Source organism: Megalobrama amblycephala, linkage group LG21, assembly GCF_018812025.1.
Source record: "Megalobrama amblycephala isolate DHTTF-2021 linkage group LG21, ASM1881202v1, whole genome shotgun sequence".
In the NCBI taxonomy this organism is placed as follows: domain Eukaryota; kingdom Metazoa; phylum Chordata; class Actinopteri; order Cypriniformes; family Xenocyprididae; genus Megalobrama; species Megalobrama amblycephala.
Genome location: NC_063064.1, coordinates 9,190,280 through 9,209,578, shown reverse-complemented (window position 1 = coordinate 9,209,578; position 19,299 = coordinate 9,190,280). Strand labels below are relative to the sequence as shown.

The window sequence follows — 19,299 nt, the reverse complement described above, 5'->3', positions numbered from 1 at the left end:
CCTGTTTTGAGAGAGCTCTGCATGTGCTGAAAGTGGTAAACACTGCTTTTTTATTAATATTAATCATTTTTCATAGTTAATTATTCCTCAGTACTACCCGGCAGCTTCACAACCAAGGCTGTTTAAAATAAATTAAAAGTAGAGTCAAATACATTCTGCCACCAGCTGTTGATATCTCTGGCAGTTGCCTAATTGTTCCATTTTCATCTGTGACTTTAAGCAGGATGGTGGCGTAGCCTAGTGGTTAAAGGCATTAGCTGGTAAACACGTCAAGCTTGCCACAGTCGTGCTGTATGACTGACAGTTTTATCTCATTTATCCTTTTTATTCAAAATATTCACAAACTTGCAAACAATATCATGAAATATCTGATATTCAGATTTCCAAATACATATAAGCAAATGTATTTTGTCATTTAAACACCTTTACATATAATGATTATACTATTATAATGTATTATAGGGATGCAGCAATATTAAAAAATTTAGCTGATACAGATAAGTCGTTAATTTCAGGTTATGCCTGATATCCAATTAATGGCCAATATTAAAATGCTAAACTATTTTGTGTAAATTAACGTAAATAAAAATGTATTAAAAAAATAACAACCTCACAGGCAGAAATTAACATTTCAAATCTCAAGTATATTTTTATTATTATTTTTAAGCATACAAATACCATTCTAAGGATAAATAAAAAAAATGAAACACTAAAAATTAAATTAATCAGGTGAATTAGCCATCATAATTGTACAACATGTAGAATGGATATTAATTTTGAAATTTGCTAGATTATATTTACTGTGACTTTGCCATTAACTTATCTAAAAAGCTTTTAAAGATCAATGTTAATTGAACATTAGTTAACAGCAAAGATAAATCTAATTTTAAAAATAATGGAAATAAGCATGCACAATTAAAGGCACAATATGTAAGATTTTTGCAGTAAAATATCCAAAAACCACTAGGCCAGTGTTATATATTTTGTTCACTTGAGTACTTACAATACCCCAAAGGTTTCCAACTATTTGTAAATCGCGAGAAAAATCGCGATTTTAACCAAGGATACGGGACGTGTCCCGTGTCTGGGAGTCGCCGGTCAATTGCGTCATATCTGTGTTACCCTTGGTTTCCGGATTTATTTTGTAGAAACCATGGAAACACCAATGACGCTTTAATATATTACATGTTTTATTACACAAGGGAACAACTGTTTGGTTACATTTATAGACAGAAAATGAAGTATTGTTATATAGCTCAACACGTTTAGTTTTATTGTTTAAATCTAGTTTTCTTGATTTTCCAAGAGTACCATGCTTTTACCATGGCTCAGAGAAAAACACAATTTTGTCAAGTTGCTGAGTAGTACAGCATTTTCTCCATCATACAGTCAGTTTTAAAATGAATTGCATGCTATTTATCAACACAAGCCACCCAGCATTTATTAATTCATCTCTCATTAACAATCACTCCAGCGGCCTCGCTCAGCTCCAACATCACTCGGCCCTGCTCTGCTTCATATACTCTAACGTTAATAATCTCATCCATGAATATGATTTCTGCCTGATTTTTTTCCACCGGCTGTGAGGTGAAGACAACATCTCCCAAGACAACAACTCGGCTTCATAAAGATACACCTTTGTTTTGAATAGGCGACCTCTAGTGGCGAAAATCCACATATTGTAGCTTTAAATATCTAATATCGACCAATACCGATAAATTGAAAAATATCAGCAGATAATCAATATGGAATGGTATTGCGCATGGTATTGGTATTACAAACAAAATCATGTTTTTGTGATAGATTTTTATTTCACTCAGTGATTGAGATGGTTTCATGTTGAGTGAAACAATGATCTCTGCCGTTTGACATTAATGAAGGAAAAAAATCATGACCAGCAACTGATATTTACTGTAAATTTTCTCAATTCATGAACTATCACCAATAAGCCCTTGGATATTTCTCTGTTCATCATTATATAATATGCATCATGGGAAAATGAGACTGTAGAAGTCTGTTTTCTCTGGTTTTAAGCATTAATGAGCATCTGAGGAAATGGAGGGCTGGGAATTGTACAACAGTACTGACATGATGTGATTTGTGAGCATTTGCATCAATTAACCGCCACCACAGAAACCTGACCCACATTTGAGAAAGGGTCAAAATTCAAAACATCACCAATGGCTAGTGAGCAGGGAAGTGCATTGCTTTTGAAAAAAAAAAAAAAAAAAAAAAAAGCCTTTGTATTCCAACCTAAATAGCAAATAGACATTCATATCTCACCTGAAAGAAGAGCAAATTGCCTGTGAAGTTGTTCAATTATGTCGACAGCCAGTAATGGCCTGATCTCCTGCTGCATAATCTCATCTGTGAGGAAAGAGAAGAAAGTACAATTAAAATCACAGCAATTCTGCAAAAATCATATTCAGGATAACCGTAAGATATAGTGTCACAGAGTGCATCAGTAGCTCGACCCTTCAGAGTGAGCGTCTGCTTGGGAAGGAGTTTCCCCTGTACAGCTGCTTCCTTAGAGACGACCTTTAGACATCAACACAGCCTCTGGTTTGTATCCGTTCATCAGGGAAGCGCTCCTTCAAACAAGCCATTCTTTTATGCCTTTGGCTTTACAAAAGAGCACTCGAGCGCTACTATTCTCTACTGATCTGCTGAGGGTCACCCTAAATCCCAATGAAGTCTGTAGACGAACAAAAGCTCCTCTGTACATGTACACAAAAGACTGCATTAACATTGACTTCTCTTTATCAGACCCTGTTAAGTCTTGTGAGGAAACTTGCTGTAGGCTACAAACAATGAGTGACTACTGAAATGTTGGGATGTATTCGGGATGCGTTGATGTTAGGAAGTCTTGAGACAATTAATTGAAGTTAATATCCTGAAACCACTAGTCAAAATGTTTGACAGGCAGAGTGCTGTAAACCGCAGAACAACCTTAGCTGACAGAAATGAACATGTTTAAGTGTGTTTTTTTAGGTCCTCACACATCCTTCTGGAGTGTGTTCTACAGGAAAAACAATGTGCGTCAAGGAGCATGTGAAAACCAGATGTTATCAGCTGGCTGTGGAGTCGCAACCATTGACATGTACATGAATTACAATACGAAGCCAAAGACTTCCCCAGTGGAAAGTCACAGTGACCGGATCATACAGGACCACTCCCATGACAGAAAAAAAAACAATGAAACTTTTTTTTGCACAAATGCAACAAAAAAAGACACATTCATAATGCAAAAGGTTGATAATGCATTAGAGTGTACAAGAGATTTTTTTGATTTTTGTTCAATAATCAGTGACAGGCATTAAGGTGATTTAGATCAGACCGTTACCATTTTGTTTATTTAAAGGGGGCATCATCCAAGTTAATGTCAGTAAATTATGGAGTGCCGCAAGGGTCTGTGTTAGGCCCTCTGCTATTTTCAATATACATGCAGCCCCTTGGTACACTCTAAAAAAAAAAAAAAGGTGCTATATAGCACTAAAAGTGGTTCTTGGCTCGTAATCATAGGGGAACCAATTTTGGTGCTGTGTAGCATTATATCTTTAAAGGTGCTCTACAGCACCTTTGTCAAATGGTGCTATGTAGAACCCATAGAGGTGCCATATCACATTTTATTTCTTCAACAAAAATGGTGCTAAAGAGCACCAACAGTGGTTCTTTGCCTCGTAAAGAACCTTTAAAGGGGCTTAACAGTTTATTTGTATGGCAGTGGTGCTATATAGCACCTTAACCACCCCAAAGAACCACTGAAGAACCGCTGAAAAACATACAGGGGCTTAACAGGTTCTGTATGCAGTAGCAGTGCTATATAGCACCTCATTTATCCCAAAGAACCACTGAAGAATCACTGAAGCACCAAGATTTTAGTACTTTTAGTACTATATAGCCTTTTTTGGCAGTGTAATATTATTAGGAAAACATGGAATTAGTTTCCACTGTTATGCCGATGATACACACAGCCAGATGAAATCTCTTAATTATCCAAGTTGACAGAATGTGCTAAAGATATAAAATATTGGATGACCAGTAATTTTCTAGCCTGAGGGAGGGCGGAGCTAGCTGGAGCAAGTAGGGGTGGAGGGCCAGAGAGCAACGGACAGCCTGGAAGTCCGTTGCATAAGCAATGTGACGTCTGACCCAGGTGAAGTCGACGATCCGAGGCAGCTCTGCGAAGCCGATGGCTCAAAGGTCCCAGCAGACGACGAGGGAGGGAGGAGCGTAGGTGAAGGAGTTAGGTCAACGGGTTGAGGAAGAGAGACGGGAACAGATGTTGGAGGCGGAGCCACAGGATCCTCACGCCCCGGAGGAGATGGCTCACAGTGGTCCCGCGATCTAACCACATCACTGAGAGGAGGTGATGGTGGTGTAGTGGGACTGATGGGCGACAGCTCGGGCAGAACAGCAGACTTGGTTGGGGTCAGGGAAGAAGGCAGAGATGGAGATTCTGTAGAACATTCCAGTAGATGATGTGGCAGAGAGAGGCTGGTGGGAATTGATAAGTCCAATAGAGAGCTTTCAAACAGCTGAGAAGTAGTATTGTTGTTGGTGGACTCACTCTCAGTGACGGGCGGGTGGGCAGGGCTTCTCTCCAGCTCGACGTCCTCGACACCTACTCCCTCGCCGCTGAAAGGGACCCCTGACTCGAACTTCTCCTCAGCTGGAAATACCTCAGGCTCCGGGGTGATGTCAGGTTCGGTCGCTCCTCCTGGCACGGGTTCTGACGTCACGGCGGGGTCGTCGTTTCCATCGGCGGTGGGTCTCTGGTTGGGAACTGGGTACGGAGGGGTTCCGGATCAGGGCCGCTTGAACTCCACGCATTTCAGCATGGCCTCCCTCCAGTTCAAGCCGGTGGTATCAGGAAGCTCACAAGGTCCATTGTAGCTTGCCCCGATCCAGTACAACTTCCTTAATTCCTCATCCTCCAGCTGGCTGCTGATGGCAAAAAGGAAAAAAACGTGAAGAATAAACAAAAACGTCATGGCTCTCCTGAGCCAATTTGATGAATTTGGCCCATTCATCCATTTAGGGTGGTCGGTGATTCTGTTAAAGTCTAGTGGTGTAGGAACACGCACGACGAGGAGTATAAGATCAAAAGTCAAACTTTACTAGATAATCCAAAGGAACATACAGGAACACAGGAGATACACACACACACACACACTAACATATGAACGATCACCGACAAAGAGATGTGGGAAAGGTGAGTGGTTAAATACAAGTCCAAATGAGTGTTAATGATGGTGATGGTCTTCAGGTGCATGTGATGGTGATGACGTGCAGGTGCAGGGTAAGGGGAATGCTGGGAAGTGTAGTGTGAGAACCGGTGGTTGTAACAGGAACATGTTATCTGATGCAGAAAAGCTAGTTCATGCATTCATGACCTCTAGACTGGATTACTGTAATGCATTACAAGATGGTTGTCCTGCATTCTTAACAAAAAAGATACAGTTGATCCAAAATGCAGCTGCTAGAGTTCTTACCAGGTCAAGAAAATATTATCCAATAACACCAATTTTTTCATCTCTACACTGGTTACCTATTAAGTTCCGTATCAATTACAAAGTATTGCTACTACCCTATAAGGCCCTAAATGGTTCTGCTCCTGTGTATTTAACTGATCTTCTATCACCCTACAATCCATCACACTCTTTAAGGTTACAAAACTCTGGACTTTTGGTGGTACTTAGGATATCTAAGTCCACTAAAGGAGGGAGAGTGTTTTAACATTTGGCTCCTAAACTCTGAATAGCCCTCCTGATAATGTCCGGGGCTCAGACACACTCTCCCAGTTTAAATCTAAATTAAAGACATATCACTTTAGCCAAGCATTCACATAATACATCTCATAACCTTGTACTCCAGTTATATCAGATGAAATGCACATGATTATCTTTTTACCTTGGGGATTTTTATCAAATAAAGAATATTTTGAAAATATTGGAAAAGGGTAAAAAAAATCAATGGCCTTAAAAAGAATGAATACTCCTGATCTAACAGAATTTCAACATCATCATTGTTTTAGCAGCATATAGTAGCATTAAACCCATTAGGAGCAACAGAAGCAGGTTTTCTGTAGCAAGGCAGATGATGGTCAACATGCCAAGAGATTAAACCCCACAGGGCACAAAAAACTGCTGTTATTTGCAGGCTTAAGCTTGTGCAAACAAACACACACACATTTCAAGCAGACTCATGGTCCACTGCCCTCTGTGTTCAGTGGAACTGGCTAATTGTCAAAACAGACCACAAAATCCCACTCTGACCCACACAAGTCTGGGAAGCAGGGTTGCACTGTGAAAAACAAACCCCTAGACCAAATACTCATCTTCATTTAAAGGGAAGATTTTAGATGTTAAAATAATTTCTTCTGTTCCAGATTGACTCCCCTGAATAGTACCACTATCAAAACATTGTTCTGTTTGTTTGAACATCCTGACTAGCCAGACAACAGCAACACTGGCTCAGCCAATGGTCTGAGTTTTGGGGTGGGGCCATCTGTTTGCCTACCAATGGAAGATGAGAGTCTTCCACACTTCACAAATAAAAGATAACTGTCTGACAAAAAAAAAAAAAAGCACTGAACAGTTTCAAAACAGCTGTTTTTGGTGGATTGGCACAATTCGGAAAGTTTTGTAGAGCTGCATCATTCAAATTTGGGAGCATAAGGAAAAGTTTTACAAACTGGTGAGTTTCTCAAAGAGAAATTTTAATATGATTGCAAGATGGAGGATGAGTTAGCTAAGCTTGACCGAATAAGATTACATTTCATAGAGCAGATTCAGAATAGTATAGTATTGATCACAATAACAAGGACAGTGAACATGATGTGAGGTGCTTTAAATACACTGGCCTTGGTTTAGACAAGCTTTACTCAGGGCATCAACAAATCGAAGGGAAATGAGTCTCTTACTTAGGACTGTCTCTTACTTAGTTTGTTTGATCATTGTGATTTGAATTGGCATTGGATCTCAGATCCAGTTCTAAAACACTTCATCCAAAGATTCCCGCCATCTGTTACATCTCCTTAGTCATGTTGCCTAAACAGTGGAGAGAGGATGATATTTGTGGGAAAACTCGTTATGTCTCCACTCACTTTTTCCAGCCACATGACTCTCTCAGTCTTAAAAGAGATTTCTCCATGGAGAACTGAGAGAATTGTACCAGCTTCTAGCAAAACTTCTCCAGCGAGCGGGGGGGAGGTACAGATGAAAGGGAAGTTTCGAATAAGATGTGTTCCATGCAGCAAATCTCAGCAGTCACATGCTTTGGAGTCCAGCTGGACTGAACATGAACAGCCTGAGAGAACAACTATGTTTATGTACCTAGAAGAAGCATTTCCCCAAACATTAGTGTTTTCGGCTCAGGCATTGTATGGCCTTTCTGCGCCTTTCCTTCCCATTGTGCACCAGTTTACAAAACAGCAGTGTTCAATGGAGAACTAAAGAGCAGCAGGACACACCCAAAGAGCAGGACACACCCAAATTTACGTAAAGTCTTCAACAGTATTATGTTAATTGTTCATGCCTGTTTGCATTGGGCCACCTTTTAAGAGTATTTAGTTACCAAGGGATGAGGAATAATACTGCATCCAATCTGGCAGGGTAATTACAGAGCACGTTAATCACTCAGCCCATCAGCAGGAGTTCAACAGTCAGATGATCAAGTGTCAATCACCTGTGCTGTCCACACCAGACAATGCTTGCTTCTGTCCCAGCATCACCCCTGGGTCAGGATGTCAGAACCAATATGTTAAACTCACTTACGATTAGCAATTGCTAAACACACTTACTCACACACTTAATTCAACAGTGATTGCATTCACATGCAATGAGGAGTTCATGCAGTGGAGAACACTGTGTCCAAAATTAGCTGAGGGGCAAAAGAGGACTGAAGGAGCCAGAGGGTGGAGATCTGAAAAAAGCTTTCCATTTGTATCCAAAAGGCTGTACATAAGGGATAAGACAGGTGAGAGGAAAAAAGCCAGACAGCCAACAAGACCTGACTGTTGGTAAATGACATGATGCTCATTGTTTGATCTGTTCACTATTCCGAAAAACACACAACAACATTAATATCTCTTGCTCCAGGGCCATCAGTATAGAAACTCCCTTATGTGTTGACCGAAGACAAACTGTAATGAAACCAATCTTCAGCTGCTGGAAGAGAAACCACAAATCAGCTCTCATAGGTCTCATCGCCTTCCTCCTTCAGTAACATATTCATGGTTTCACTTGGGGTCAATGCATCAAGAGTTGCAGTCAAACTACGGTCAATGCTGCATATATCATGTAAACAAATCCAGTTTGGAACTCGATCACGGGCCGTAGGGGGTCTCAGAATGGCTCTGAACATCAGCACCTATAGTGCACACTATGAGAAATTTCTACTAGGTTTCGTTGTACATGTTTTCCATGACACATTGAGTAACTATAACAGAATCAACACAATAGCTTCACTTCACAGCCTGTCTGAATCCCATTTCAGACATTTAAGGGACGTCCACAGGACATCCAGTCCATTGTCCCTCTCAGCTTCCTTCTGATCTCTATAAATTAGTGCTGCTGTATGACAAAAAACTTCAAGACAAGGCTGAACGACTGAATCTGAGGCACCAAAAAAAAAAAATCATAAAACCAAAGCCCTGTGAGCTTAATAATGTTTGACAAGAAGGTCAATAGTTGCAGTAAAGCTTTATCAAAAGCTCTGCTGTTCACAAATGTGATCTCTATATTTTATAGCAAGCAAGACCCACAATCTATCATATTTCCCCTAAAGAAATCACTAGGGGAAAGAGTCCCAACACTCACACATCAACCCACACACACATAACTCACATTACTGTAGGCGTCTATTAGAAAGCAATAGAGCTTGGATAAAGGCCCATTCAAATCAAGGACGAAAATTAAAATGAGGGTGCGATTTGTGAAAAAGCAGTGGGGGGATGTTTCTGAAACTTTTTTATTATTATTATTCATGAAAATAAATCCCGAACCACAGTGGGTATTTCATGCAACTGTTAAAGTAAACATTATAGAATAATTATGAACTTTAATGAAACAATATCGGAACGTTTCAACAAAGGAATATTTTAATCCATTTTTACATTTTAATTCAGAGTGATTTACATTAAATTAGAGTGAGATTTTCACTCTTGTCATATGCCTTGTCCTTTCCTCATTGGGATTACCTGTACAGATTACAGATTACCTCTGTACCTCTTGTTGGTTTCATATGGATTACATAATCAGAGAATATTTGTTTTCACTTTTTGCTTTCTATAGACATATTTCAAAATCACAAAATTTTGTTGTTATTGTGAGTGTGCAGAAATAAAAGTAGACACTATACAGTTTCGAATTATGTCTTACTATTACTCTAATCTGTATGACCAAAAATTATGGAGTATTTTAAGTTCTTTCCGCTGTTATGAGGGGAAAAATCCAGGTGAACGTGCCGGCGCGTCCATCGAACGCTAATTTAACATGCCAGAATAAAACCTGATTTTAGTACAATGCATGGCGCCACTCAGCCAGGTGTGCCAAAACACTTATTTATAAACTTCAATATTTCATTCAAAACAATCACAAAATGCTTTGTGACATTTTGAAAAGCCGTGGATGGATTAAGGCCACTGGAACCAGTATTGTAACTTAAAACGTACAGTATCATCTCTCATCAAATGAGCGGAAGCGCTGACAGTTCTGATTTTATTGTTTAAATATGCGTGTTGCATATATTTTAAATCTTTAATTTAGATATTTTATATGGTCCATTGGTAAAGTAGCATTGATTACTGGCACGTCCTCCCCCCCATCCCCCCTGGCAAATCGTACCCTGACTATAATAATAATGATAAATATATAGTTTTAAAAATCATTCTAAATTTAGAAGAATAGCAAAGTCCACACAACAACTATGACAATAATGGCACAGAGGAAAGATATATTGTAATCACTTTCAAAGGAAACACTGACAGCCAATCACAGTCCATCCTGCTTTAAAAAGCTAGCTAGAGCATTTAAAGGCGACAGGCGACATCACGGCAGTGTGTACTTATAATAAACAGAATGTTATCTTGCATTGGTGTGGATGCTTATATATATTAGTTATCATTATATTTATCTTTATAGTTATTGTTCTTGGTTTGAACGGGCCTTAAGTCTCATTCCAATCAGCAATCAATCAGCAATCAACATGTCTGCCCAATCAGCGTGAGTGGAGGCCTTTATATATATTGCACCTATGTTCCTCAACAGTTTTCAGCATCCCTCCACTACCCCATCTCCTCACACTCGCCTGGTTACTTTCGTAACCAGAAATATAGGGGGAGGGGGGGGGCGGTAATCTGGGTTTGGGCCAAAATACCAAGCTTCGGAGCACTCTCCTCGGACAGCACGCCAAATACGCACGTTACTTTAATCTATCTGATTAAATAATGCATAATGCATAATGTGAGCTGTTTGAAGTATACACAAAAGTGAACATTCAGAAAGAGAGGTGACAAGTACGATCCCTTTTCCAAAATTGCAAAGAATTCCAACATACAGTCTTTAAATCTCGATCCACATCCCCACGGAAAAGGAAGCCGCCACACATGGATACAAATCAGAATGTCAGACAACATCCTGTATCTGCCCAGAACAACAAAATCTCCCTTAAAATTATTAATATCCTTGACCCTGTCACCTGAAACAATCAAGACCTCCATTCCACAAAGCAAAACAAATGCAACAAACAGGCCATTATAAAGTGGGAATGTGTTTGAAGGCATTTTTTGCAAATAGAATGTATTCAGAATCATTTTGTATTTGAGTGAATGAAGAAAACAGCTCTGAGTAAGCCAATTGCCCTAATTCAGAACTACAAAAACAACTACTATCTACAAAAGACCCACATCCACAAATATGTGTATTGACTAGGATGTTTAGATGTGGGCTGTGTAAAGCTATGTCTGCTGACCCAGTCTGGACAGGTGTGTATGATTATGCCGGCATGCTTTAAAGAGGCTCCTGAAGGAGTCTGGTCGTCTTTGAGGAACTAATCGCATATGTGTGCCATATACCACTCATGATAGGATTTGGTCTAAAAAAGTGTTTCCAGAAGGGGTAAAATCTATATGGATACAAACAATGTCACTTATTTTTTACTAACAGCACATTCTTGAAGTAGAAAGCAAATTTCAGACATCTTAAGACTGATTTTTTTGTAACACACCAACCTCTGACAGGATGTGAGGCATCTGTACAATATAAGTTGAGATTAATAATAATAATAATAAATAAATAACATGTTAATATAGAATTAATATAAAAATAAAACTATTATAAAAATAAATGAATATAAAATTAATATATATAAAAAATGTATACATTACACACTGTAAACCTTAACACTAAAAATAATTGTTTTCAATTGCGCAAACTCAAATAAAACTAATTTGTTCAGTTAAATGAACTTTTATGAGTATTTAGAACTTTCTATTTCTTTTGAGTTCACGAAACTGACACATTTTAAGTAATCTAAATTGTTTCATTGTTTTGAGTTTTATGAACTTGTTTCTTTTAATTTAGACTAACTTAAATTTACCTGAAACTGGGCTGGGATTTCTATTTCCCAGCATGCTTTGCCATGACACTTGAAAGGGAGAATGCTATGCTAATGTTATCAAAGCATTGTGTTACCAATTAGCATTTGCTGAATTAGCTAGTTATAGCTAGCTTAATTTTCACTACTAAAAATATAATTTAAGATGTCGACACTGATAGCCTCATGGGCAACGCGTCGACATACAGTATAGCGCCATTGCACATTGGGCAACCTGACTTGGAGTCCTGGCTTGCGGATCATTCCTGATCCCATCCCCTTCTCTCTCTCCCATTTCCTGCTATATATATATATATATATATATATATATATATATATATATATATATATATATATATATATATATATATATATATATTATAGTTAAGATTACATGATCATTTTAAAATTTTAAGTTTAATGTATAAATTAACTTGCTCAAAAAATTCAAGTTAAGAGCAAATAAAATGTACGAGTACAGAATTGAAATCTGCTAGTTCTGTTATTAAACTTTGTTCATGTCTGACAAAACTTCTGACATTCTCATCATTTACAGTTCCTCTTTTAAGCTCAAAGAAGTTAATGTACCCCTCAAAAAAAGCTGAATATGCCAAAACAATTAAAAAACAAGAAATATATCACACTTGCTCTACATTTGTTTTCACAACAAAATTAGCCACAATGGTGAATGAAGCTGCCAATCTGACCCAGCCATTTAATCCTCTTTAAGAGCGTCTGATGATTAACACTGCTGCTTCACACACACACACCGCACAGTTACACATGTACAACAACTTATATCTCCCTTCTCTGCACCAATGCTGAAGTATTTTTTAGTTGCACAGAAGCAAACCACAGTGAAAGAGGAAAGTGAGGGTGTAAGAGGAAGACATACTTCTCCTCGTTGCTAATTCGGTCTCCAGACACACTCCCAAAAAATGATGGTAGGACTCCATTTCCCCAGTCGAGATGCGGACCAAGGAAAAGGACGCTCCCCGTGAGTGCAGCCCACATACCGAGCAGTGGGACGGGATGGTCTGATAGCGTGAAAAACCATCCATACTGCAGCACAAACCCAGAATACCCCTGCTCATGCTCATTCTGCAGCTCTCTGGATTATACTAGCTGTGTAGCTCCTGCGTACGCAGTGTGCACTGTTAAGGTCAATGAAAAGCAAGGACAGATCAGAATAAGTGGACAGAAGTGTTGCTGTCTCTGGATTAAGAGAACTATTTTAGTTCACTTCTCCTGTGGCGGATATACTTACACACACACACCTCCACCTGAGAGCACAGTCTCTCCCTCAGAGCTGTCAAAACACAACATCCTAACACACACACACACACACACACTTTACCAAGCGATCTAAACAAGGGCATACCATAAACCTCTGTCATAAAAATGTGCAAAAATTGTACCTTTGGCGGTACAACAGCTTGTCACTTATCTGCCTGTAAAAGGTAAGCACCTAATATGCACATTTTAGTGGTTGACAATGATATCCATTTAAAGGTGCCCTAGATTATGTTTTTACAAAATTGTAATATAAGTCTAAGGTATCCCCTGAATGTGTCTGTGAAGTTTCAGCTCAAAATGCCCCATAGATTTTTTTTATTAATTTTTTTAACTGCCTATTTTGGGGCATCATTATAAACGTGCCGATTTTACGCTGCAGCCCCTTTAAATCCCGTGCTCTCCGCCCACAGAGCTCGCGCTTGCCTTAAACAGTCCCTTGACAAAGTTCACACAGCTAATATAACCCTCAAAATGGATCTTTACAAAGTGTTCGTCATGCATGCGGCATGCATGCGTCGGATTATGTGAGTATTGTATACTTTTATATTGTTTACTTCTGATTTTGAATGAGTTTGATAGTGCTCCGTGGCTAACGGCTAATGCTACACTGTTGGAGAGATTTATAAAGAATGAAGTTGTGTTTATGAATTATACAGACTGCAAGTGTTTAAAAATGAAAATAGCGACGGCTCTCTGCGTGGCACGTGAATACAAAAGGAAAAAACGATAGTAACTTTAACCACATTTAACATGTACATTAGCAACATGCTAACGAAACATTTAGAAAGACAGTTTACAAATATCACTAAAAATATCATGTTATCATGGATCATGTCAGTTATTATTGCTCCATCTGCCATTTTTCACTGTTGTTCTTGCTTGCTTACCTAGTCTGATGATTTGGTTGTGCACATCCAGACGTTAATACTGGCTGCCCTTGTCTAATGCCTTTTATAATGTTGGAAACGTGGGCTGGCATATGCAAATATTGGGGGCGTACATATTAATGATCCCGAATGTTACGTAACAGTCAGTGTTATGTTGAGATTCGCCTGCTCTTCGGAGGTCTTTTAAACAAATGAGATTTATATAAGAAGGAGGAAACAATGGAGTTTGAGACTCACTGTATGTCATTTCCATGTACTGAACTCTTGTTATTGCCAAGATAAATTCAATTTTTCATTCGAGGGCACCTTTAAGGGTACTGCCCTAGTGACAAGCTGTTGTATCCCTAAAGGTACAAATTTTTACACAGTTTACTGAGAATGTATTGTAGCAAATTTGAAAGGGGTGGTTGATTATGATTTCACTTTTTTAACTTTAGTTAGTGTGTAATGTTGCTGTTTGAGCATAAACAACATTTGCAAAGTTACAATACAGAAATCGCTTTTTAAGTACTACAACAAATGGCTGGTAGGGACTACAATGAGCTTCTTCCTGGGTTAATGATATCACTAACCCTAAAATTTACATAAACCCCACCCCCAGGAATACGCAACAAAGGGGACGAAACCATGAGAAAGAGTTGTTGTAGTAGAGTGTTGTTGCCATGCCGTCATTTTACGCCAGACTGCTTCACAAACGAAGGTCAATTCAGAGCTGGATTTGCTCAAAAGATTAACATGACGGCACATGCTAGTCGATAAGTTGAATCAACTCCACAGTAACTACATCCACTAACCGTTCAGAAACGTCCAGATGTATTCTAAAAGTTAACTTCTTCCTGAGACTCTCCATCAGTGTCTGACTCTGGTTTGAACAATGTAAAGCTAAACACCGTTATTGACAATCGTCATTTTGGCTGCGCGAGATTCTCCGGCTTTGTTGATGAGGAACCAAAGCATGAGCTGTTAAACTCTGCCCTCGTCTGGAAAGCGGGCAGGGAGCAGCAGCTCATTTGCATTTAAAGGGACACACACAAATCTCACACCCAAATAGGGGCAAATTTGACAAGCTATAATAAATGATCTGTGGGGTATTTTGAGCTGAAACTTCATAGACACATTCTGGGGACATTATGAGACTTATATTACATCTTGTGAAAAAGGGCATTATAGGTCCCCTTTGCATTTTTAGAATTAAATTAATATGAAAAAATATTTATATATTTATTTATCATTTTTACCAGATTTAGCAGATGTCTGGATGCAATTATGTCCACAAAGTATACCTAAGTAATAAAAATATGATAATAATATTAATTAATATAATATTAATTGAAAGGTGCCCTAGATTTAAAAATTGAATTTACCTCGGCATAGTTAAATAACAAGAGTTCAGTACATGGAAATGACATACAGTGAGTCTCAAATTCCATTGTTTCCTCCTTCTTATATAAATCTCATTTGTTTAAAAGATCTCAACATAACACCGACTGTTACGTAACAGTCGGGGTGTACGCCCCCAATATTTGCATATGCCAGCCCATGATCAAGGCATTAGACAAGGAAAGGCAGTATTCACGTCTGGATGTGTGCACAGACTAGGTAAGCAAGCAAGAACAATAGCGAAAAATGGCAGATGGAGCAATAATAACTGACATGATTCATGATAACATGATATTTTTAGTGATATTTGTAAATTGTCTTTCTAAATGTTTCGTTAGCATGTTGCTAATGTACTGTTAAATGTGGTTAAAGTTACCATCGTTTCTTACTGAATTCACGGAGACAAGAGCCGTCGCTATTTTCATTTTTAAACACTTGCAGTCTGTATAATTCATAAACACAACTTCATTCTTTATAAATCTCTCCAACAGTGTAGCATTAGCCGTTAGCCACGGAGCATAGCCTCAAACTCATTCAGAATCAATGTAAACATCAAAATAAACACTGTACTTACGCGATTAGACATGCTGCATGACGAACACTTTGTAAAGATCCATTTTGAGGGTTAGATTAGCTGTTTTAACTTTTTTTATGTTGTTTAAGGCAAGCGCAAGCTCTTGGGGCGTGGAGCAGAGATTTAAAGGGCCACACACCCTGAATTGGCTCATTTCTAATTATGCCCCAAAATAGGCAGTTAAAAAAAATGAATTTAAAAAAAATCTATGGGGTATTTTGAGCTGAAACTTCACAGACACATTCAGGGGACACCTTAGACTTATATTACATCTTTTTAAAAAAAAGTTCTAGGGCACCTTTGAATATAATCTTAAGGAATTACATCATAATCAAATTATTAAATGGAATTTTAATTTTATTTTCTAGTAAAATATTAAAATAAGATACATTTTGATTTCAGAAAATCGAATTGTTTTTTCTCATTTTAAGCATAAATCTAACATAACTTAAAATCGAATTCTAGATGAAATTTCAGTTAAAGTTTGAGTTTTTGTGCTGAAAGAAAAAAAAAATTTGCTAATGGAGAAAGGAAATAAACTTTTCAATTTTCTAAAGATATATTTTCTGAAAACAAGTCCTAATATCTTATATAATGTTGCTTCTCAATCTTTTTTATGGATTTTTCTATTTTTAGTGGAATATCTTACTGATAGTAAGAAAATGACTTGCAGTGCATACTCAGTATCTACTGCATCTTAATAATTCATACTGTCCTAAGAGACTTTCTGCAGCAAGTGTGTGTGTCATTTTTCCTAAATGGAGTTCTCAGCGTGGCACTAATGACAAAATAAAAAATGAAAAAAGTTTCCACATAAATGTGGTCGTCAAGCTCTAAAACATAGAAAAGCACCATAAAAGAATCATAAAAGAGGTTATGCACCCTAGTTTTTCTTAAAGTGTTCATGAGAACGCGTGACAGAAGAAGCGATGTCCGATTCATGAATTTCCTAAGTCACTTTGGACAAAATCATCTGCTAAATGAATAAATGTAATGAATCGTCAGTTTGAATGATTCGTTCATTAATCTGGTTCTCAAGTTCAATTCACAGATTCAGTGATTTTGTCACAGCAGTTAACTGATTATAACGGAAAAACAACTTAAATTTCTGTGTTACTTACAAAATTATGTAATTTTAGAAAACTTGAGATGCATGGACTACTTTTAAAATACTTGGGGTATTTTGAAGCTTGACAACCAATAATATGGACAGGATATTCTTCAAAATTTATATTTGTGTTCCACACAACAAATGAAGTCTGTTTGTAAAGACATAAATTATTAAATTTTCATCTTCAGATGAGCTATCCCTTTAAGTGCTTCTGACATTCACCCCCTTGACCTCACTCAACTAAGAAAGAAAAGTGAACTTTCTTATCAGTATTTGACAAACGAAACTCCAGAGCCGGATTATGAAGAAGCAAAACAGTTCAGAATCACTGAAATAATTACTGGCACATTTTTCTGGTCACATTGCTGCGTGTCTAATCATCATTAAGCCCATAAACCTCTTTTTTTTTTCTTCCCAGAAACACCTCACACCACCCAACCAAAGAGCTGTAACTCTCACAAATGACTCAGTACATGATATAAATGAAGAGAAACACAAAACATGCACATTCTACTTCAGGCAACAAATACTCTTTAAATCTTCTTGAAAAATTTGTTGACTCACACATAACTGAACCCATTGTGCCGACGGTCCCGCGCTGCACAAGAGATCCCAAGCGCCTGAGTGACCCACAAACTCCCTCACTCCTCGTGTCTCCTTCAGGTTGTGTCTCACTCTCGAGTGTCTAATAAGATGTTACTAGAGGAGCATGTGCCTCTGAAACGCAGGTAACACATTGACATGCTCTCTACAAATATCTTTGAGAATGCCAGAAGCACTGTAGTTTCCTCTTCCTCTCTCTCCCAGCGAGACATTCATCACTGCACAGTGCTCTGTGGTTAAAATGCGTCAGGAAAAACTTCTCACAAACACACAGATTCCTTTTCCCCTCTCCACCCCAAAACAGAGCCCTGCTCCACACACACACACACACACACACACACACATGCATAAACCCCTCCCCGCAACCCTCACACATGAGACGGCATCATGTGGCACTGGCTGTTAAATCTAAACCTGAGGACTGAACTTTTTTCAGTCCCTTTGAAAGTGGAAAACAGATGTAATATGCTAAATTGGGAAGCAAATAGTGTGAAACAAACCCAAACAGTGATTTCATGGATGTTTGAACGCTCACTTGTAGGTGAGCTAATGTTTCATGGATAACTTCAGACATTCCTGTGGATGGAAACCTTTGTGCTTGTAAAATAAGGCATTTTTTTACTCTGGACCCGTCTGGAAATCACAGTCAGAGAGCATATGGAATGTCCTTAAATTGAGAGTAAAAGTGTTAATTTTCCAAAAAAAAAAAAAAAAAAAAAAAAAAAAACAGTACTGTACATTCAAGCCATTGCGCAGTATGTTAACATCCAATAACTGCCTGAAAACTCTCATTAGGAATTTTTGGTGCTATTGGTCAGTGGAAAAGTTAGTGTAAAAAAGAGAAAATAGTGTAAGAAAAAAATTATTATTATTATTATTATTATTATTATCATCATCATCATCATCATCATCATCATTATTATTATTATTATTATTATTATTAGACATCATGGCATAAATAATTACAAATTTTGACTTGCCATGATTTTTATAATAAATGAAAAAATTTTGAAAAAAATTATGGTATTCTAAATACTCATCGGAAATTGTGGGATTAATCATTTTATTCTATTGACTTGCAATAGTTTTGTTTTTATTATTATCATTATTATTATTATTAGCCTATAAACAGATTACATTTTGGCATTCTAAATAAATCATTATTATATAATTTTATAATAATTTTATTTTATTGACTTGCCATAGTTTTTATATTATTATTATTATAAACAATTAAATGTTAATTTATTCTAAATAAATCATTATTATATAATTTTATAATAATTTTATTTTATTGACTTGCCATAGTTTTTATATTATTATTATTATTGTTATTATTATAAACAGATTAAATGTTACATTATGGCATTCTAAATAAATCATTATTATATAATTTTATAATAATTTTATTCTATTGGCTTGCCATTGTTTTGTTTTTATATTTTAATAATAATTAATTAATATTATAATAATTATAATTATAAACAAATGAACCAAAGTGTTACATTATGGCATTCTAAATGCTCATTAATCAATATTTTTTATTCTATTGACTTGCCATAGGTTTGTTTTTATATTATTATTATTTTTAAATTATTATTATTATTATTATTATTATTATTATAAACTAATTAAATGTTACATTTTGAAATTATTTGAAAATATTAATAATTATATAATAATTTTATTTTATTGACTTGCCATAGTTTTTATATTATTATTATTATTATTATTATTATTATAAACAAACAAATCAAATCAAATGTTACATTATGGCATTCTAAATAATTGTGGGACTAATCAATAATTATTCTATTGACTTGCCATTGTTTTGTTTTTCGATTTTATAA

General features: G+C 37.0%; 1 protein-coding gene across 10 annotated transcripts in view; it reads right to left on the bottom strand.

Annotated features, from left to right (window-relative positions):
- The window catches only part of mcf2l2 (MCF.2 cell line derived transforming sequence-like 2), a 115,351-nt gene that overhangs the window by 87,299 nt on the left and 8,753 nt on the right, over positions 1-19,299 (bottom strand). For 9 of the 10 annotated variants that reach the window (XM_048172143.1, XM_048172145.1, XM_048172148.1 and 6 more), the window contains one exon: positions 2,284-2,367. In XM_048172143.1, coding sequence (XP_048028100.1) covers positions 2,284-2,367 — 84 coding nt within the window. Of the gene's footprint in view, positions 1-2,283; positions 2,368-17,410; positions 17,753-19,299 lie in introns of those variants that run through there. The other variant, XM_048172147.1, reaches the window with a different exon arrangement.